The 23,327-nt window shown below is 45.6% G+C and overlaps 1 protein-coding gene across 2 annotated transcripts in view; it reads left to right on the top strand.

Moving 5' to 3' along the window:
• LOC137437050 (endosome/lysosome-associated apoptosis and autophagy regulator family member 2-like) overlaps positions 1–22,971 on the top strand; it is a 107,410-nt gene extending 84,439 nt beyond the window's left edge. For both annotated transcript variants that reach the window (XM_068131379.2, XM_078786941.1), the window contains 3 exons: positions 5,800–5,978; positions 18,105–18,303; positions 22,645–22,971. In XM_068131379.2, coding sequence (XP_067987480.2) covers positions 5,800–5,978; positions 18,105–18,303; positions 22,645–22,698 — 432 coding nt within the window. In that variant the 3' untranslated portion in view covers positions 22,699–22,971. The remainder of the gene's footprint in view (positions 1–5,799; positions 5,979–18,104; positions 18,304–22,644) is intronic.
• The last annotated feature ends 356 nt before the right edge of the window (positions 22,972–23,327 follow it).

Below are 23,327 nucleotides of genomic sequence, written 5' to 3'. Positions count from 1 at the left end.
TGAGTAAAACATTGGCCTCGCTAATTCAGAATCCGATCCATGAAGCCACACTCAGTGTTGTTCAGACCACAACGACACCAAAATGACATCACGCCCAAATTCAATAATTTTAAATCAAATTGTGTGGTACATCGACAAGGTCCAAAATGATTAATCATGCTCCAGTTTAGAAACCGACCAAAAATAAGTGACACTTTTTTCTTTTCTTTTTTGTTACTTAAAAAAGGTGAAATTGAACAGTTTGCAGTGCTTTTGTCATTGTAATTTAATAATTTTAAACCAATTTGTTGTTTTGCAACATTACCATCACTTTAAATAAATAGCATGCAGCGAGCTGATATATACAGCGCCTATACGAGTATACAGGGTGTCCCGTTAGTCTGGAACCATCGGTCAAAATAAGTGATTCATTATTTTTTTCATTTCATGATGTTCCAGACCTATGGGACGGTTCAAGACTTATGGGCTAGCTGCTATGCTCGGCTTATATAGTCCCCCTTCCTCATGCTCCCAAAGCCTCAGCCTTTCTTTCCTAACTCCATTTCCCCTTTCTTATTGTAGTCCTCAATCCAGCCCTAAGTCCACATAATCGTCACTAACTGATAAGAGGTTTCTCGGTGAAATAAATGGACGAAAGGGTAATTATACATTAGACGGAATTGACTGAAATATAGTAGTTATATTATTGTTTACTTCCGGTAGGTGTGCGAACCAATGATTCTGAGCTTATACACCACCAGTGCAACAAAAATGCACATAACTCGAAATTTTGTGAATGTCGATATTTTTAGACCTGTGCGTGCACTGTCCGGATCCAATAGGTGTTAAATGAGGCATCATCCAGCATTATATGTGGTGTGGTTACGACGTTTACCACGCTCAGTCACAATCATGCAACTTTAGGAGTCGTGGATGGCGAGAGAACGAGGCCATTTGGTTGAGTTCAAAGCTTGTTTATTCGTACAGAACCCAGCACACTCTGTCAAGCCCGTTTATCGGGTAGCAATATATATAAGCACAATCAAACACGTCATGCCGGAGCGTTTGCCCGGGAAAGGCGAGTCTGGGCATGCCCGGGAAAGGCGTGTCTGGACATGCCCGGGCGGCCTGAGCGAGCCGGGAAAGGCGAGTCTGGGCATGCCCGGGAAAGGCGAGTCTGGACATGCCCGGGCGGCCTGAGCGAGCCCGGTACAGTGATCGCTCCCTGGTTGCGTCTTCGGCAGGTGTAAGGCGATTGTGTATGCTCAGCGGCAACCGCTACACAACTTGCATTTATATATGCAGTCGGACCCAAAATTTGCGGGGGATACGTTCCTGGAAAATGCAGCGAATGGCGAATCCGCTAATGTGGGGCATTGTTTCAATGGGAAAAGGGGGTAAAAGTTCCCGGAGGTTCCTGATTCGTGGATACTCCCGCGAATGTCGAGAAAAATCCACGAATGTCGGGAAAATCCCACGAATGTCGAGGGAAATTCCACGAATGTCGAGGAAAAGCCGCGAATACGCCCGCGAAAAAAACGTCCATTTTGAGTAGTTGAGCATGTACAGCGCTTCTGTGTGAGGCATGAAAGATGCTTTTCGAACTGTAATGTGCATATCTGGTGGTAAATGGTTTATGCATGGCTCGAAGTGGTTTTTTTGCATGACTCATGAAAGATGCTTTTCGAAGTGCCATGTGAGCAGCTGGTGGGAGATGTTTTTGTTTTTGCGCCAGCAAAAAACCACGAATACACGGGACACAAGGCTGCAAATGTTGAAACAGGTCACAATTTATCAACCGCGAATACACTAAACCCGCGAATGTTGGGACCGCAAATGTCGGGGTCTGCCTGTATAGATAGATAGAAGATAAAGGCAAGTGCTACTTGTGAATGTCTGCAGCTGTTCAGGAACTCAGGTAGAGTTTGAAAGAGCAAAGGGCTTACCTTGTATAACTTTTCCTGGTTCTTCTACAGCTCTTTTATTTTGCCCTTATTTAAACATAATATATATCACCATTTTCAGTGCTCTCCATAAGCATTGGATCAAGTCAAATGTGTTATTATTGCTATATATTCTTTCTATATATATATAAAAGAAAGTTTTTGTTTGTTTGTCTGCACGCGCTAATCTTCTGAACAGTGAAAGATGGGAGAAAACCTACGAAACAAAAAATGTCGGGACGGGCCCCAGGGAGGTTATAGGCTAGGTGGCGATGCCGGTCGAGGCCGCCTCGGCCGGGCTGGGCCTATTTCGCAATAAATCTTCTTCTTCTTTAAAATTCTCTTGAAGTACAACTTATGCACTTAATAGGAATATCTGACTGATTGCAACACATGCTTTCAAAATTCTCTCTCGCGGGGCCCGGCAGAAGAAAGAACAAGGAATCGTTGAGCACTAACTGATACTGGGCTCGCGTCAGACCTATGCACAGATTAAATTCATTCAAAAAGAACCCGGGCAACGCCGGGTTCATTCAGCTAGTACTCAATAAATTTTGATTTTAAGGTAAAAATACAAATACGAGGCAAAAGTACAGAAGGTGATTTTTTATTTCTTGGTATTTCTATGCAAATATGTTTTTCCATTGCAGAACAATAGCACTTTTTATGTTCAGTCCCCCATTTTAGGTAAGCACAAGTATTGGAACAAATGACTGACAGGTGTTTCTTGTTGCTAAGGTGTTTTTTATTGGATTGATTGTTTACATATAAAAGAGCTGTGAATGTCTTGTCTTGGTTTTAGCCTTTGCTTTTGCCTTTGGAGTCTGTTGGCATAAACCAACATGAAGACCAGAGAACTGTCTATAAAAGAAAAGCAAGTAGATTGGAAACTGAAAGAACAGAATAATTAAATTAGAACCATAGCACAAAAACTGGGCATAGGAAATACAACAGTTTGTAATATCCTGATCAAGAAAGAAACCACTCGTGTACTTAGCAATAGACAATGGCCATGTAACAACTGCAGTTGATGACAGAAACATAATCAGAGCTGTGAAAAAAACCCTGAAACAACCATCAGTGACATAAACAATAACCTTCAGCGTGCATAGGTGAAAGTATCACAATCTACTATTCGCAGAAGACTTAAACAGTAGAATTACAAAGGCTACACCGCAAGCTGAAAACCTATAATGAGCATCAAAAATCGAAAGGCCAGATTAGAATTTGCCAAGACGTTTATAGGTAGGACAGTGAGTTGTGGAACAAAGGTTTATGGACAGATGAGACCAAGATAAACCGCCAACGCAATGGAAAGGCAAAGGTGTGGAGAAAGGAAGGAACTGCATATTATCCGAAGCATACTACCTCATATGTGAAGCATGGTGGATGTAGTGTCATGGCTTGGGCTTGCATGGCCACCTCTGGAACAGGCTCACTCATCGTTATTGATGATGTAACTAATGATGGCAGCAGAATGAATTCAGAAGTGCACAGAAACATTTTGTCTGCCTACAGTGCAAGTGCATTCAGAAAGTATTCAGACCCCTTCACTTTTTTCACATTTTGTTATTTGCAGCCTTATGCTGAAATCGTTTAAATTCATTTTTTCCCTCATCAATCTACACTCAATACCCCATAATGACCAAGAGAAAACAGGATTTTAGAAAGTTTTGCAAATTTATTAAAAAGAAAAAACTTGAAATATCACATTGACATAAGTATTCATACCCTTTGCTATGACACTTGAAATTTAGCTCAGGTGCCTCCCATTTCTCTTGATCATCTTTGAGATGTTTCTACACCTTGATTGGAGTCCACCTGTGGTAAATTCACTTGATTGGACATGATTTGGAAAGGCACACACCTGTCTATATAAGGCCTCACAGCTGACGATGCATATCAGAGCAAAAACCAAGCCATGAGGTCGAAGGAACTGCCTGCAGAGCTCAGAGACAGGATTGTGTCGAGGCACAGATCTGGGGAAGCGTACAAAAAAAATTCTGCTGCATTGAAGGTTCCCAAGAGCACAGTGGCCTCCATAATTCTTAAATGGAAGAAGTTTGGAACAACCAGGACTCTTCCTAGACCTGGCCGCCCGGCCAAACTGAGCAATCGGGGGAGAAGGGCCTTGGTAAGAGAGGTGACCAAGAACCCGATGGTCACTCTGGCTGAGCTCCAGAGATCCTGTGTGGAGATGGGAGAAACTTCCAGAAGGACAACCATCACTGCAACACTCCATCGATCTGGGCTGCATGGCAGAGTGGCCAGACGGAAGCCTCTCCTCAGTGAAAGACACACGAAAGCCCAGAGAATCTTGTTTCTCACAGTCTGAGAGTCCTTTAGGTGCTTTTTTGAAAACTCCAAGCGGGCTTTCATGTGTCTTTCACTGAGGAGAGGCTTCCGTCTGGCCACTCTGCCATAAAGCCCGGATCGGTGGAGTGTTGCAGTGATGGTTGTCCTTCTGGAAGTTTCTCCCATCTCCACACAGGATCTCTGGAGCTCAGCCAGAGTGACCATCGGGTTCTTGGTCACCTCTTTTACCAAGGCCCGTCTCCCCCGATTTCTGTTTGGCCCGGCGGCCAGTTCTAGGAAGAGTCCTGGTTGTTCCAAACTTCTTCCATCTAAGAATTATGGAGGCCACTGTGCTCTTGGGAACCTTCAATGCAGCAGAATTTTTTTGTCGGCTTCCCCAGATCTGTGCCTCGACACAATCCTGTCTCTGAGCTCTACAGGCAGTTCCTTGGACCTCATGGCTTGGTTTTTGCTCTGATATGCATTGTCAGCTGTGAGACCTTATATAGACAGGTGTGTGCCTTTCCAAATCATGTCCAATGAATTGAATTTACCATAGGTGGACTCCAATCAAGGTGTAGAAACATTTCAAAGATGATCAAGAGGAATGGGAGGCACCTGAGCTAAATTTAAGTGTCATAGCAAAGGGTCTGAATACTTATGTCAATGTGGTTTTTCGGTTTTTTCTTTTTAATAAATTTGCAAAACTTTCTAAAACCCTGTTTTGTCTTTGTCATTTTGGGGTATTCAGTGTAGATTGATGAGGGAAAAAATGAATTTAAACGATTTCAGCATCAGGCTGCAACATAACAAAATGTGAAAAAAGTGAAGGGGTCCGAATACTTTCTGAATGCACTGTATGTACAAGAAAATAACTCCAAACTCATTAGGCAGCACTTCGCCATGCAGCCAAACAAAAACCCCAAAACACACTGCCAGCGCAACCAAGGAGTTCATCAGGGGGAGGGGGGGAAGTGGAAGGTTTAAGACTGGCCAAGTCAATCTCCTGATTTATTTAAATCCAATACGGAGCAGGCATTTCACTTGCTGAAGAGGAGACTAAAGTTAGAAAACCCTCTACACAAGCAACAACTCAAAATGGCTGCAGTAAAGGTTGGCAAAGCATCACAAAGGAAGATCCCAAGAGTTTGGTGATGTCGATGGGTCACATGCTCGATGTAGTTATTGAATGCAAGAGGTAGGTAACCAAGTATTAACTATTATAGTACTTTAATTTAATTTACCTTAATCTCTTCCAGTACATGTGCTAACCTAAAATGGGGGGACTCAACATACAAAGTGATATTATTCTACAATGGTGAAACATAAATACAAAGAAATACCAAGAAATAAAAACTGATCTTCTCCACTCTTGCCTCATATTCATCTTTTGATCTCAAATCCAGATTTCTCGAGTACATGGCAATAACAACAAATTTGACTTCACAGTTCCAATACTTACGGGGGGCACTGTATTTGACAATTCACTCCACATAATATGACAGCTATTTCAGGGAATGCGATATTATTTTGTGCAAATCCATGTGCCCGTAATAATGCAGCGATATGGCTTTTGCTGCAGAGACTTCAATACATTTGGCGAACTCCACGGCTTTGTGTGGGTGATGATGCGCTGCCAGACGAGGTTGAACAGCCTTGTGAGCTTATCGGTCTCCTGGGGAAGACGAGCATCGCTCTGGGATTCTTCTTTTCCTGCTCTTTGCTCATTATTACTGGCATCTTCTACCGCAAGAACAGGAAGTACGTCGAATTGTTCTTGGCACCTGAGTGAAAAACATTAGCTTGTGTGAACGTCTAAACGACTGATTGGTGAAGGTTTCCACATTTTGATTTTGGCTAATTTTGGCATTTTGCCCAATACACCTACACAGGTCCCAACAGACCTACCCAGCACCCAACAAACTTACCCACCGCACAACAAACCTACTCAGCTCCCAACAAACCTACCCAGCACCCAACAAACCTACCCAGCGCACAACAAACATACCCACCGCACAACAAACCTACCCAGCACCCAACAAACCTACCCAGCACCAAACAAACCTACCTACCGCACAACAAACCTACCCAGCTCCCAACAAACCTACCCAGCGCCAAACAAACCTACCCAGCGCACAACAAACCTACCCAGCTCCCAACAAACCTACCCAGCGCACAACAAACCTACCCACCGCACAACAAACCTACCCAGCTCCCAACAAACCTACCCAGCGCCCAACAAACCTACCCAGCTCCCAACAAACCTACCCAGCTCCCAACAAACCTACCCAGCGCCCAACAAACCTACCCAGCTCCCAACAAACCTACCCAGCGCACAACAAACCTACCCAGCTCCCAACAAACCTACCCAGCTCCAAACAAACCTACCCAGCGCACAACAAACCTACCCACCGCACAACAAACCTACTCAGCTCCCAACAAGCCTACCCAGCGCCCAACAAACCTACCCAGCACACAACAAACCTACCCAGCGCCCAACAAACCTACCCAGCTCCCAACAAACCTACCCAGCTCCAAACAAACCTACCCAGCGCACAACAAACCTACCCACCGCACAACAAACCTACTCAGCTCCCAACAAGCCTACCCAGCGCCCAACAAACCTACCCAGCACACAACAAACCTACCCAGCTCCCAACAAGCCTACCCAGCGCCCAACAAACCTACCCAGCACACAACAAACCTACCCAGCGCCCAACAAACCTACCCAGCACCCAACAAACCTACCCACCGCACAACAAACCTACCCAGCGCCCAACAAACCTACCCAGCGCACAACAAACCTACCCAGCGCCCAACAAACCTACCCAGCACCCAACAAACCTACCCAGCGCACAACAAACCTACCCAGCTCCCAACAAACCTACCCAGCTCCCAAGAAACCTACCCAGCTCCCAACAAACCTACCCAGTGCACAACAAACCAACCCAGCTCCCAACAAACCTACCCAGCTCCCAACAAACTTACCCAGCTCCCAACAAACCTACCCAGTGCACAACAAACCAACCCAGCTCCCAACAAACCTACCAAGCTCCCAACAAACCTACCCAGCTCCCAACAAACCTACCCAGCTCCCAACAAACCTACCCAGCTCCCAACAAACCTACCCAGCTCCCAACAAACCTACCCAGCTCCCAACAAACCTACCCAGCTCCCAACAAACCTACCCAGCTCCCAACAAACCTACCCAGCTCCCAACAAACCTACCCAGCTCCCAACAAACCTACCCAGCTCCCAACAAACCTACCCAGCACACAACAAACCTACCAAGCTCCCAACAAACCTACCAAGCTCCCAACAAACCTACCCAGCTCCCAACAAACCAACCCAGCTCCCAACAAACCTACCAAGCTCCCAACAAACATACCAAGCTCCCAACAAACCTACCCAGCGCCCAACAAACCTACCCAGCTCCCAACAAACCTACCCAGCTCCCAACAAACCTACCCAGCTCCCAACAAATCTACCCAGCTCCCAACAAACCTACCCAGCTCCCAACAAACCTACCCAGCTCCCAACAAACCTACCCAGCCCACAACAAACCTACCAAGCTCCCAACAAACCTACCAAGCCCAACAAACCTACCCAGCTCCCAACAAACCAACCCAGCTCCCAACAAACCTACCCAGCTCCCAACAAACCTACCCAGCTCCCAACAAATCTACCCAGCGCACAACAAACCTACCCAGCTCCCAACAAACCTACCAAGCTCCCAACAAACCAACCCAGCGCACAACAAACCTACCCAGCTCCCAACAAACCAACCCAGCTCCCAACAAACCTACCCAGCTCCCAACAAACCTACCCAGCTCCCAACAAATCTACCCAGCGCACAACAAACCTACCCAGCTCCCAACAAACCTACCAAGCTCCCAACAAACCAACCGAGCGCACAACAAACCAACCCAGCTCCCAACAAACCTACCCAGCTCCCAACAAACCTACCCAGCTCCCAACAAACCTACCAAGCTCCCAACAAACCTACCAAGCTCCCAACAAACCTACCAAGCTCCCAACAAACCTACCCAGCTCCCAACAAACCTACCCAGCTCCCAACAAACCAACCCAGCTCCCAACAAACCTACCAAGCTCCCAACAAACCTACCCAGCTCCCAACAAACCAACCCAGCTCCCAACAAACCTACCAAGCTCCCAACAAACCTACCAAGCTCCCAACAAACCTACCCAGCTCCCAACAAACCTACCAAGCTCCCAACAAACCTACCAAGCTCCCAACAAACCTACCAAGCTCACAACAAACCTACCCAGCTCCCAACAAACCAACCCAGCTCCCAACAAACCTACCCAGCTCCCAACAAACCTACCCAGTGCACAACAAACCTACCCAGCTCCCAACAAACCTACCAAGCTCCCAACAAACCAACCCAGCGCACAACAAACCAACCCAGCTCCCAACAAACCTACCCAGCTCCCAACAAACCTACCCAGCTCCCAACAAACCTACCAAGCTCCCAACAAACCTACCAAGCTCCCAACAAACCTACCAAGCTCCCAACAAACCTACCCAGCTCCCAACAAACCTACCCAGCTCCCAACAAACCAACCCAGCTCCCAACAAACCTACCAAGCTCCCAACAAACCTACCCAGCTCCCAACAAACTAACCCAGCTCCCAACAAACCTACCAAGCTCCCAACAAACCTACCAAGCTCCCAACAAACCTACCCAGCTCCCAACAAACCTACCAAGCTCCCAACAAACCTACCAAGCTCCCAACAAACCTACCAAGCTCACAACAAACCTACCCAGCTCCCAACAAACCAACCCAGCTCCCAACAAACCTACCCAGCTCCCAACAAACCTACCCAGCTCCCAACAAACCTACCCAGTGCACAACAAACCTACCCAGCTCCCAACAAACCTACCAAGCTCCCAACAAACCAACCCAGCGCACAACAAACCAACCCAGCTCCCAACAAACCAACCCAGCTCCCAACAAACCTACCCAGCTCCCAACAAACCTACCAAGCTCCCAACAAACCTACCAAGCTCCCAACAAACCTACCAAGCTCACAACAAACCTACCCAGCTCCCAACAAACCAACCCAGCTCCCAACAAACCTACCCAGCTCCCAACAAACCTACCCAGCTCCCAACAAACCTACCCAGTGCACAACAAACCTACCCAGCTCCCAACAAACCTACCAAGCTCCCAACAAACCAACCCAGCGCACAACAAACCAACCCAGCTCCCAACAAACCTACCCAGCTCCCAACAAACCTACCCAGCTCCCAACAAACCTACCAAGCTCCCAACAAACCTACCAAGCTCCCAACAAACCTACCAAGCTCACAACAAACCTACCCAGCTCCCAACAAACCAACCCAGCTCCCAACAAACCTACCCAGCTCCCAACAAACCTACCCAGCTCCCAACAAACCTACCCAGTGCACAACAAACCTACCCAGCTCCCAACAAACCTACCAAGCTCCCAACAAACCAACCCAGCGCACAACAAACCAACCCAGCTCCCAACAAACCTACCCAGCTCCCAACAAACCAACCCAGCTCCCAACAAACCTACCAAGCTCCCAACAAACCTACCCAGCTCCCAACAAACCTACCAAGCTCCCAACAAACCTACCAAGCTCCCAACAAACCTACCAAGCTCACAACAAACCTACCCAGCTCCCAACAAACCAACCCAGCTCCCAACAAACCTACCCAGCTCCCAACAAACCTACCCAGCTCCCAACAAACCTACCCAGTGCACAACAAACCAACCCAGCTCCCAACAAACCTACCAAGCTCCCAACAAACCAACCCAGCGCACAACAAACCAACCCAGCTCCCAACAAACCTACCCAGCTCCCAACAAACCAACCCAGCGCACAACAAACCTACCCAGCTCCCAACAAACCTACCAAGCTCCCAACAAACCTACCCAGCTCCCAACAAACCTACCCAGTGCACAACAAACCTACCCAGCTCCCAACAAACCTACCAAGCTCCCAACAAACCAACCCAGCGCACAACAAACCAACCCAGCTCCCAACAAACCTACCCAGCTCCCAACAAACCAACCCAGCGCACAACAAACCTACCCAGCTCCCAACAAACCTACCAAGCTCCCAACAAACCTACCCAGCTCCCAACAAACCTACCCAGCTCACAACAAACCTACCCAGCTCCCAACAAACCAACCCAGCGCACAACAAACCTACCCAGCTCCCAACAAACCTACCCAGCTCCCAACAAACCTACCCAGCTCCCAACAAACCTACCCAGTGCACAACAAACCTACCCAGCTCCCAACAAACCTACCAAGCTCCCAACAAACCAACCCAGCGCACAACAAACCAACCCAGCTCCCAACAAACCTACCCAGCTCCCAACAAACCTACCCAGTGCACAACAAACCTACCCAGCTCCCAACAAACCTACCAAGCTCCCAACAAACCTACCCAGCTCCCAACAAACCTACCCAGCTCCCAACAAACCTACCCAGCTCCCAACAAACCAACCCAGCGCACAACAAACCTACCCAGCTCCCAACAAACCTACCCAGCTCCCAACAAACCTACCCAGCTCCCAACAAACCTACCCAGTGCACAACAAACCTACCCAGCTCCCAACAAACCTACCAAGCTCCCAACAAACCAACCCAGCTCCCAACAAACCAACCCAGCGCACAACAAACCAACCCAGCTCCCAACAAACCTACCCAGCTCCCAACAAACCAACCCAGCTCCCAACAAACCTACCCAGCTCCCAACAAACCTACCCAGCTCCCAACAAACCTACCAAGCTCCCAACAAACCTACCCAGCTCCCAACAAACCTACCCAGCTCCCAACAAACCTACCCAGCTCCCAACAAACCAACCCAGCGCACAACAAACCTACCCAGCTCCCAACAAACCTACCCAGCTCCCAACAAACCTACCCAGCTCCCAACAAACCTACCCAGTGCACAACAAACCTACCCAGCTCCCAACAAACCTACCAAGCTCCCAACAAACCAACCCAGCTCCCAACAAACCAACCCAGCTCCCAACAAACCTACCCAGCTCCCAACAAACCAACCCAGCTCCCAACAAACCTACCCAGCTCCCAACAAACCTACCCAGCTCCCAACAAACCTACCCAGCTCCCAACAAACCTACCCAGCTCCCAACAAACCTACCCAGCTCCCAACAAACCTACCCAGCTCCCAACAAACCTACCCAGCTCCCAACAAACCTACCCAGCTCCCAACAAACCTACCCAGCGCCCAACAAACCTACCCAGCGCACAACAAACCTACCCAGCTCCCAACAAACCTACCCAGCTCCCAACAATACGTATATAGATAATATCCCAGAGGTTTCGCGGCCTGTGTATGGAAAGAGGGATGGATTATAGTTGTTAGGTACTGTACATATAAATAGAGATACTGTACATACATTATTTAAGCCCCCTATTCTATTGGCACAACAAGGGGAGGCTTGAATAAAGTATGTATAGTCTAGTAGGAAGGCTAGGTCCCCCTGCACCCCCCGGAGATATACTTCTAATCAGTGTTTCTAGATTGGAAAAAATGTGTAGAAAATGACTAGCTATGGCCCCAAGCTGAAAAAATGTCCCACATACCATTGTTATGCAAATTACTGCTGCCATTATCAAAAAAACGATTTTTGACATATCTCAGCCAATATTGCAGATAATTGAAAAATGAAGGTGTCTAGACCCATGTTTTGAAGGGCATAGATCATGATAGAACTATTCATAACATGATTACATGTGTCTATGGTATACTAGTATGCTAATTAGTGCTTTATTTACAAAATAATCACAGTTTTACGAAATAATAGACTCATATTAAGGTCCGTCTACACAGACGTTAACACAAAGTTTTATTTGTGTATTTATACAACTACTTTGCGTAGGCCTTTCCACTGAGAACACCTTTGAGAGATCCACTTGTTACTAGTTGTGCCTCAAAGAGAATCTCTGCATATCCAGAACCACGCATCTTGTGTCCAGTGAGCATCCCGATGTAGTTCATGGATGTGTGGAAGGGTCCAATCGTTACTACATGACTAGCAAATTCATTTGGCCAGCGCCAGATGATGGGAAGGGCTTTCATGCAGACACCCAGATCAAATGTATTCAGGACCCATCTCTGACCCACCTCAGCAGTTGCTGCCTCGGAACGCTTCAGTAGCTCACGAACAACTGCGTTGTCTGTGATCGGTTGGTGGATAGGCGTGCAGTAGTCGACTGTTGATTTGCTGGGTGGGGGAGAACCAGTTGCAGAGGTGAAACCCCCTAGCCCAGGCACAGGCTGCAGGCCACAGCTTCCGATGTATCTGATGAAGAGCCAGATGTAGTACTCTTGCATCGTAGTGGCATAGACTGTGTCATTCTCTGCTGGCGGTGTGAATGATGAGCCTTCAGGGAACTTCGGGCCAACGCGAGTAAAGTGCAAGGGTGGGAGAGTTTTTGGTGTGTCGACCTTCAGGCTACGCTGTTGTGACCTATTGATGGTAGGTAGCATTCGGTCCTTGCTGCTCTCGAACCCGGGCTTGACCTCCTGCACCATGATTCCTCCAGCACTGTTTACAATGTTGCTGCCGTGCACACTGGTAGTGGTTTTATTCAAGTTGTCCCACTCACAGTGGAATACAAGGTTGCCCTCTCCTGTCACAATTTGTGGTGTACGATAAGTTGAGACTTCATCCAGGACCTTGGCGAGAGCAGTTTCCAACTCCAAGGCGAAATCGTAGCTCTCAGAGTGTCCAAGCCTGTGTAGTATTGTGGTGAGCTGTTTGCTTCGGAACAGGTGCCTTACAGTCACACAGAGGAGAATGTGCTTTGGTAACTTCCATTTTCCATCTGACACTGCACGGCACAGATCTTGTCCAATGGAGAAGACCAGACGCTTCACCTTTTCTGTCTCGATGCCCTCCTTGCCAGTCATTAGCACGCTGAGAAAGCGGACAAGGTCTGGAGGTAGGATGTCTTCAGGATTGAGCTCCATGTCTTCAGCTGTTGGTGGCCATGGTTGGTCTTTACACTCTCTGAAAGCCTGTAGAATACCCTGGCGAAGTTGGAGGGCAACATTTTGGTTCTTGTTTGTGCTTCCGAGTGTGAATGCTCGTGCGAGAGCATTGGAAACTGTTATGTTTGAGCTGTGCACAAGCCAGAAAGAAATGACATCACATTTGTCATGATCAACCTTCGTGAAGTGGATATGCTCCTTGATTGGGTCATTCTGTAGGCGTTTCAGTAGTTTCTCTGACCGATAATTTGAGTTCTCATATCCATTCAGTTTCAGTTCCTCGACATAGAGCAAGCGCAAGGAAGAAAGCTGTAGAACTTTATTCTGCTGGATGACCTGGGTTTGAATGTGTTCCAGTACTGAGTTGAATGCCTTTTCATGGGCGGCTGACATGCAAGCCTGCTCCTTTGGTGCTTCGGCTCTGTGAATCGCACGCTCATAGTTGTAGAATGCTGTGCGGAAAGCTTTAAAACATGACGGATGGTGTTTGGCCTCACATGCAAAGAGGTCTTTGTTTTTCACCTTTCGATGGAGTCGATAGAGACCCATTTTCTCAGCCCGTGTTTCGATTTGCTCCCATGCATTTTCTTTGTTTTTAAAGGATGGGAAGGTTGTAGGCCTCTCAGTATTGCGATGAGCATCTTTGGTCTCAACTTTCTCACAAAATATACACTCTGGCGGGAAGATGGGTTCAGCAGAACCTCCTGGTTTACGAGGAGAGTGATGCCATGATGAGGTTGATGGCTCTGGTTCTGTATCATCTCCCAGACGATGAAAGTGGCGGACAAAGTGCTTATAACACTTGCTGTGATATCCTACTCTTTCTAGGTCATCAGGAAGAGTTGCCGGGATCTGATCACATACTGATTGCATACGACATGGGGAGTCATGCGGTTGGTTGAGACGTCTATCCCGGATCTTTTGAAGCAGTTGCAGTTTTTCTGAAGCAGATCCTTTAATTTTACGGAGGGGCGTGAAATCCCCATGATCAGACATGGATGGTACATGAAGGATGCATGTAGGAGGAGAGCTTTGGGCTGCAGGTTCTACACTCCGTTTTCTTTTGGGCATGCTTGCTGTCGATGTCTACCATCACTGTTAAATGACAAATAAGAAATCACGAATGATGTTAAAAGTGCCTGTGAAAGGAGGCTCTGAGTTTTCAGTGAGGTAACAGAGGTTCTGAGTCATGTTCTACACTAGGGTACTTTTTAGCTGACTAAACCATGTTTAGTGGCATCAAAAGTGCTAATAGCTAAAACATCTAAATTCTTCCACACTAACGTTAGCTATCTAGGCCAATGAAACATTGTGCTAAGTTACTGTAGCTAGCTCAGCTGTCGTGCCTCTTTCTGGTTCAATTCATATACAGAAGTCAACAGATATGTCTCATGTTTGGCATTAACAAAAGTTTAAGTTACACCGACATTAGGAACATACTGTACATAGATGAGGCTAGCTTTAACGTTAGCTAACATGGTGCTAGCTGGCTCAGCTGTTATTCTGCCTGTTTATGATTTCATGCAGAAACTGAAGTCAAGAGTGTGAGTAACATTATAGTTAGCATCTTACCTGGCTAGATTGGAGGATGAATACCAAGAACAACACACAGATGGAATGGAAGACTGAACTTTCAACTGAGGTATTCAATAACATCAACGTTACCAATTGATACGAGCGCGCGAGCGCGCATGTTACATGGATGGAAATGTAAAATGGCAGCTATAGCAGCACTAATTTGGATCTCTAGTCTGTCATTTCTGCACTGTGATTGGATAACATAAAAAAATATGTTTGGGAGTTAACAGCAGGAGTTGGTAGATTTTACGTGGGCTGGGTGAGAAACCTTTAAATAAGCAAGTGAAAATCTCTCGCAATACAAAGTCAATGGTGGGAAGAAAAGTTGAGTGGTACCAATGTTACTGCCAATGTCCCGCCCCTATGCAAGACTCAGGAGCATCTTGTTGACATTTAACCTTGAAAATACCTGGGTTTAGACCCCTTATGTACCATGTTAAGTTATCTGCAGTATTAACGTATCCTTATCATTTGTAAAACTGATTATTTTGTAATTACAGCATTAATATGCATACTAGTATACCATAGACACATGTAATCATGTTATGAATAGTTCTATCATGATCTATGCCCTTCAAAACATGGGTCTAGACACCTTCATTTTTCAATTATCTGCAATATTGGCTGAGATATGTCAAAAATCGTTTTTTTGATAATGGCAGCAGTAATTTGCATAAAAATGGTATGTGGGACATTTTTTCAGCTTGGGGCCATAGCTAGTCATTTTCTACACATTTTTTCCAATCTAGAAACACTGATTAGAAGTATATCTCCGGGGGGTGCAGGGGGACCTAGTCTTCCTACTAGACTAGTACTGTAGTCTGTAAGTATCTCCATGTCGGAGTGACTTTATCTAAATGACTTCCTGATGTGAATGCACAGGATTTTGAACTTCTCATCAATTATTAATTAATTTATTTGTTTGCATCCACCTGCATAATCTTTCGAACCCTTTTTACCTCCACCACCGAAGGTGGATGGAGGTCATGTTTTCACCTCTGTCTGTCTGTTTGCCTGTGAACAATATATCTCAAAAAGTTGTGGACGGATTCGGACGAAATTTGGCAGAGATGTAGCATATGTGACACCGACGAATGATTCGATTTTGGTGAAGATCCGGATTCGGATCCGGCTAGTAGAATTTTTAAAGTAATTCTTCACCATTGGGAGATTGGGGCCAAAAACGATACATAGCGGGACATCTCAAAATGTTGTGGACGGATTTGGATGAAACTTTGTGGAGAGGTTGTGTGTGTGACGAGGACGAATCGATTCGATTTTGGTGAAGATCTGAATGTGGATTCAGATATGATAATTATTTAATTCTGAAGTCGAATCTTCACCATTGAGTGATCGGGCTAAAACCGATACATAGCAGGATATCTCAAAAGGTTATGGGCGGACTTGGATGAAACTTGGTGGAGCGGTTGGGTGTGTGACAAGGACTAATCCATTCGATTTTGGTGAAGATCTGAATATGGATTCGGACACGAGAATTATTTAATTCTGAAGTTGATTCTTCACCATTTTTTATTTTATTTTATTTTATTTTGTATACTGAATCGAGGCTCGTGAAAGAGCTAACATTTACTTCACAAACAAATCAACCAGACAAACAAAACACACAAAAAGAGGGAGCGGAAAACAAGATGGGGAGAGAAGGGGAAGCACACAAACACAACATTTGAGAGCAGGGAGATGTGTGGAAGGGAGAGGGCTTGGGGGGAGGAGGCGTGGGAAGGGGGGGGGGGTGGAGGGAGAAGTATAAAACACCAGGACACCAAGGACTTCCAGGACAGAAGTTGGTATTTCAAAAAAGTGGAATTGGGGTGAAATTAGCAGGGGTAGAAAAGATCAAGGTTTTGGATGGGGGAAGATAAGAGATGGTGGTGAACAGCAGTTTTAAAGACCTGGAGGGTGGAGTGGGATTGAAGAGAGTGAGGGAGTTTGTTCCAGAGGCCGGAGAAGAGAGGAATGAAGGAGTGAAGGTGAGCAGAAAGTCTTGATTTTGGCAGTTTGACCATAAGAGGGTTGCAGGCAGATCTTGTGCGACCTGTAGGAATATTTGCGGGACAGAGCCCAGAGAGAGCTGGGGGGGCAAGGCCAGAGAGGAGTCGGTAGAAGATGGAAAGACCACCAACCTGCCTGCGGTGAGTGAGTGAGAGGCCCTTGGAGTTAGCTTCATCGCGGGAGATTCCAATGATTCTGAATGCTTTGGTTTCAACAGCGTGAAGACGAGCTAGGTGTGAGGCAGGAGCACCAGCCCAGAGGGGAGAGCAGTATTCCATTGAGCTGCGGATGAAAATGATGAAAATGATGACTATTGAGTGATCGGGCCAAAACCGATGCATAGCATGATATCTCAGAAAGTTATGGACGGGTTTGGATGAAACTTTGTGGAGAGGTTGTGTGTCTGACAAGGAAGAATCGATTCGATTTTTGTGAAGATCTGATTATGGATTCGGATACAATAATTATTTAATTTTTAATGTGATTCTTCACCATTGGGAGATCGGGCCAAAAACGATACATAGCAGGATATCTCAAAAAGTTGTCGACAGATTTGGACGAAACTTCGTGGACCGGTTGGGTGTGTGACAAGGACGAATCGATTCGATTTTCGTGAAGATCTGAATTTGGATTCGGACACGGGAATTATTTAATTCTGAAGTTGATTCTTCACCATTGAGCGATCGGGTTAAAACTGATAGATAGCACGATATCTCAAAAAGTTATGGACGGGTTTAGACGAAACTTGGTGGACAGGTTGGGTGTGTTACAAGGACTAATCGATTCGATTTTGGTGAAGATCTGAATTTGGATTCGGATACGAGAATTATTTAATTTCTAAGTGATTCTTCACCATTGAGAGATCGGGCTAAAACCGATATATAGTGTGATGTTTTTAAAAGTTGTGGACGAGTTATGACTAAACTTGGTGGATGAGTTTGTTCGGTGACAAGAACAAGCAGATTCGATTTTGTTTCAGGTCCGAATCCAGATCCGGCCTATCAGTGGATACAAAACAGGTTGTGTACTGTACCAAGTGCCGTTCTAGTTGTCTATGCAGAGATGTATGAAACCTGCCTGAAGGTCTGCATTGTGGTTGTGTTATTGTTACCATTACTCCTATTTCCTTAAACAACATTCTCAGAAAAATTTCCCCCAATTATCATTGCATGACCATGCCGTATTACATGTATTGTCCTGAAAGTTTGATCCTTTAATGCTGTTGTATAAAAAAAACAGGCCGTATGACACACGCGGCTGTGTGTGTGCTTCGCAGTCTCGAGTACAAGTACATGAGTCTGGTGACGATGAGCGACAAGACGAGGGACGATGAGCTTCCGGCCGTAGACAGCTGTGCCATCATGGAAGGGGATGAGGAGGAAGAGATGGTTACATTTTCAGGCAATGATCTTGGCACCGGTGGAAGTGGCTATAAAAGCAAAGCGTTGTTCCACAAGTTGTGGTGGAAAGACAGGGTGAGCTGCAATCCACGTGATGCTTGTACATTGTAACATGTGTCAGAGCGCATTTATCTGCTGGTAGCGCTGCCATGTCTATCAAAAGAAGAGGAATGGTTGATGGGGGGGGGGGGGGGGGGGGGGGGGGAGGAGGTGGGTGCTTTAAAATCTCTGCACTTTTTGCGTATGTAATATGGAGATATTGCTCCACTACTCAAATCAATTTAAAGCCTGTTTTAACATTTTCGTCAATCGTGTGACGGAGTTCATACAAACCTCCTTAAGTGAATGAAGGTTCATTCAGAGAGTACAATATGGCATCTGCTGCCTTGAGTAAAATCTAGCCATTGCTGTAATTGTTTAAGCTCCAGTTACAGTGACAACATCAAACTCCTGCAGTGAGTCGACATCAACGTTCCTTGAATATGTTGGCCAATCAGCAGGAAAGCTTGGTCAGGTTGACGTGTCACAGTTGAACTTCAACATGAACTATCAGTACAAAGCCCATGACAAAATACAATGAAACAAAAATAACAAAAAGTGACTTCCCCATGCATTCCTTCACTTTTGCCTTGGTTTCTTTTTATGCCTCCACCGCCGAAGGCATTACCTTTTTGGGTTGCCCGTCTATCCGTCTTTGTGTCCGTCTATCCGTCTGTGTGTCCGTCTATCCGTCTGTGTGTCCTTCAGTCCGTGATCAATTTTTGTTACCGCAATATCTTGTGAACCACGAAAGGCATTTTTTTCGAACAAACTTCCGAGAAAGGTGTATTGTGATGCAAAATGAACGGTTTCGATTTTTGGTTTAAAGGGTCAAAGGCCATTTAAAGGTCAAAGTGACATTTAGGTGGAAGTATCAGATTTTCATTACCTCCATAATGTATGAACCGCTGAAGAGATTTGGACCAAACTTGGCATAACTATGGACTGTAATACAAAGATGGAGATCAATGGATGGAGTTTAACAATCGATGGAGGTCCTCAATGCCAAACAGGAAATTAGAGCTGTCTCCCTTGACATATCACGTGCCTTCGATACGGTCTGGCACCCCGCTCTGCTCACCAAACTCTCCTCCGATGGTATCCATGGAAATCTCCACTCATGGATTGTGGACCTCCTCTCTGGTCGTAGTCAACGTGTGGCCCTGAATGGGTTTCTCTCATCTCCTCTTCCTGTTCAGGCTGGAGTTCCCCAAGGCAGTGTTCTGGGCCCTGTGCTTTTTCTGGTCTTCATCAATGATCTCTCTGACTCTCTGGAAAATCCTCTCCATCTCTTTGCTGATGACTCCACTCTCTGCCGCTCCATTCCTCATCCCTCAGATCGGCAGTCTGCAGCCTCCTCATTCTCTGCAGACCTGGACAAAATCACAGACTGGGCAAACAAGTGGAACATGTCTTTCAATCCTGACAAATCTCACACTCTCACTATGTTTCTCCGAAAAGATCGACTGGACAACCCTCCCATCCACTTTCTGAACAATCCTCTCCAAGAAGTTCTGTCACTCAAGCTTTTGGGTCTCACAATCTGCCATGATCTTTCCTGGGAAAACCACATTTCCAAACTGGCCTCCAAAGCCAGTCGCCGACTGGGCATCCTCCGTCGTGCGAAGTCCTTCCTTGGCACACCTGAGCTCCTCACCACATACAAGGCTTTCATCTGCAGCTCAATGGAATACTGTTCTCCCCTCTGGGCTGGTGCTCCTGCCTCACACCTAGCTCGTCTTCACGCTGTTGAAACTAAAGCTTTCAGAATCATTTGAATCTCCCGCAATGAAGCTAACTCCAAGGGCCTTTCACTCACTCACCGCAGGCAGGTTGGTGGTCTTTCCGTCTTCTACCGACTCCTCTCTGGCCTTGCCCCCCCCCAGCCCTCTCTGGGCTCCGTCCCCCAAATATTCCTGCAGGTCGCACAAGATCTACCTGCAACCCTCTTATGGTTAAACTGCCAAAATCAAGACTCTCTGCTCACCTTCACTCCTTCAATCCTCTTTTCTCCCGCTTCTGGAACAAACTCCCACACTCCCTTCAATCCCACTCCTCCCTCCAGATCTCTAAAACAGCTGTTCACCACCATCTCTTATCTTCCCCCATCCAAAACCTTGATCTTTTCTACCCCCGTTAATTCACCCCAGATCCACTTTTTTGAAATACCAACTTCTTTCCTGGAGGTCCTTGCAGTGTCCATGTGTTTTATACTTCTCTTACCCCCCCCCCCCCCCCCACCTTCCCACGCCTCCTCCCCCCAAGCACTCTCCCTCCCACAGATCTCCCGATGTCCTTGCTCTCAAATGTTGTACTTGTGTGCTTCCCTCTCTTCCACCATCTTGTCTCCCGCTCCCTTTATTATATGTTTTATGTGTCCGTTTTTTTCTTCTTGTGATTAATGTTAGTTCTTACACGAGCCTCTATCTTGTATACAAAAAAAAAAGAAAAAAAAAAAGATGAACTGATTCTATTTTAGGTTGAACGGGTCAAAGGTCATGTTTCCCCAAAAAATCCTTTTTCAAACCATAACTCGAGTCAAAACATCTGAATTTGAATTCTTATACTTATCTGTCTTCTCCCTCTAACTCAAGGGACCTTTAATTTTTCATGTGACCTTAATTAGCATCAAACATAACAGTGAGTTGACATCTAATGTGGGCCGAAGCATATCCATTGACACATTTCCGTCACATTCTACTTTGTTATGCTTCAGAAGACGAAGTCGCTGGAGGCGTTATGCTTTCGGGTTGTCTGTCCAGCTGTCCGTCCGTCCGTTCATGATAGGTTTTCGTTACCGTGATAACTTAAGAATGGCGGAAGGAATCTAAGTCAAACTCGTTAGAGATGTATAATGATGAAAAGATGAACTGGTTAGATTTGGGGGTGAAGAGGTCAAAGGTCAGAGGTCCCGTTATGTAGAAATTCTGTTACTGTTCTAACTTGTGGACCGGTGATGGGATTTTGAACAAACTTGGTATAAGTATTTATGATGCAAAGATAAACCGGTTGGATTTTGGAGTCAAGAGGTCAAAGGTCAGAGGTCATGTTAAGTAAAATTGATGTTGCCACACAAACTTGTGAACAAGTGATGGAATTTTGAGCAAACTTGGTATCAGTACGTATGATGCAACGATGAACTAATTGGATTATGCCATCAAGAGGTCAAAGGTCAGTGGTAATGTCAGGTAAAATGTGATAACTTCAGAACAGCTTAAGAGATTTAGATTAAAACTTGGTACAAGTATTATAATGATGTAATAATGTGGGCCGAGGCATATCGGTCGACATCGTGACTTCAAAGAGTGTCGGTCTAGTTTTTCATAATGCTTTAAACAACTCAATAATTAATGTTATTATTGAGTACTCAATTGACGATGGGGTATTGCATTTGGGTCTGTTTGTTTGTTTGTTTGTCTGTCTGTTTGTTTTTCCGCACATAACGTGAGTATGCTTTTCTCTGCAACCCTTGGTCCGATTGACACGAAATTTTCACTATAGGAGCGTCTCCTCCTGTAGATTTTAATAATTATTATTATTGTCATAGATCACGTGGTAGGGCGCCATCTTGGAAAAACCGAAAAAATTGCACCTCTATGTCTCCGAAACCGCTCCATGGAAAAATTGAAACATGGCTCATTGTCAAGAACTCCCCATGGGGAACAACATATATTCAGGAAGATGTCATCGGTGCCTTCATTATGACGTCATAATTAGACAAGTAGAACGCTTGATCCGATCAGTTTGAAATTTCTTGAGCATGATCTGCATTCCACACAAAGATTGTACAGGGGAATTAAATTTACGACGTCATCGATCACATGGTTCGGCGGCCATATTGGATTGAACATAAATCTAGATAATCACTAAACCACACAAACACAGCAGCTAATAAACACGACGCAAAATACACCACACAAACACGTCCGGGCGAGGGTCTGCAATCTCTGATTGCTCTTTCTTGTTCTGTTTTTGTAACTATTTTACTATCTATTTTGATTTAGTGGATTATGATGTGTTACTTTCATTTTCTTCTGTTTTTCATCATAATAATACGAACTTATAAGGAATTTCAACACAGGTGGCAATTCGGTCCATCAAGTCCTGTGCTATTATTACCAATGTATGGTATTTTGTGTTTTCTCTATCCTTTTTAAATGCTGCGCCTCAAACAAGGAAGCAGCACATACCATTCTTAAGTGTTTGGTATGACTTGGCCGGGGTTCCAACCACCTACCTTCCAGATTCAGAGCAGACGCTCCAACCATTACATCCCCAAGTCTGGTGTAGCAATTATTATTGTGTCGTCATTCTAATTTACAGTTTTCTTCACAAAAATAACCATACCGTTTACTTTTGGTATACGTCTGTGTGCAGCGTTTGGCAAAAGATGACTTTGGTGACCTCCGGAAACTAAAGATGGAAGACTAATACATGGAAGCGGAAAGCAAAAGGACTTTTGCCAATAGCCTTGGATTTCTGCTCAAAGCATGCATCCCCCATGAGATCATTGTGAGATTTTCTCAGTTACCTATTGATTTTCGTTCGCCAATCATTATTATTTGCCCTCATTGAAGGCCAAAGTTAGTGATCGATTTATGCCTCTGAACAGCAATTAGTTTGAAGATGTGATACTTGAAATGTCAGTATCTGTATATAAAGCACATTGCAAAGGAAAGTGGAATAATAAATGTTTTTTTTTAACCCCTGCGTTTTTGAACATGATTTAGTCAATCCTTGTTTTCACAAAGGAAGCAATAAGGATAATTTTGCAGCTTCATTTAAGTGCGTTTAAGAGATTTTGATTACCAAAAGACTCATTTGCAATGCCCGGTATAGCTACACCTTCCAACAAATAAATTATTTGCTTTGATGATGTCGAGTCTCCTCGGGCAATGATGCCGTGTTTGCCATCATATTGCCTTTCTATGGCTGGTACACACGAGTAAGTGTGTAGTATAGACGGGGGGGGGGGTCGCCACTCCTCTCTGTCCCTCTGCTGGCCGTTGGGGAATTCACCCTCTTCCGCCCGTGTTGTTGGAGTCGACTGGACTCTCATC

The sequence above is a fragment of the Myxine glutinosa genome, chromosome 11, assembly GCF_964187855.1.
Source record: "Myxine glutinosa chromosome 11, kmMyxGlut1.1, whole genome shotgun sequence".
Classification (NCBI taxonomy): Eukaryota; Metazoa; Chordata; class Myxini; order Myxiniformes; family Myxinidae; genus Myxine; species Myxine glutinosa.
The sequence above is the reverse complement of the archived record's forward strand: the minus strand, read 5'-3'. Positions and strand labels throughout refer to the sequence as shown.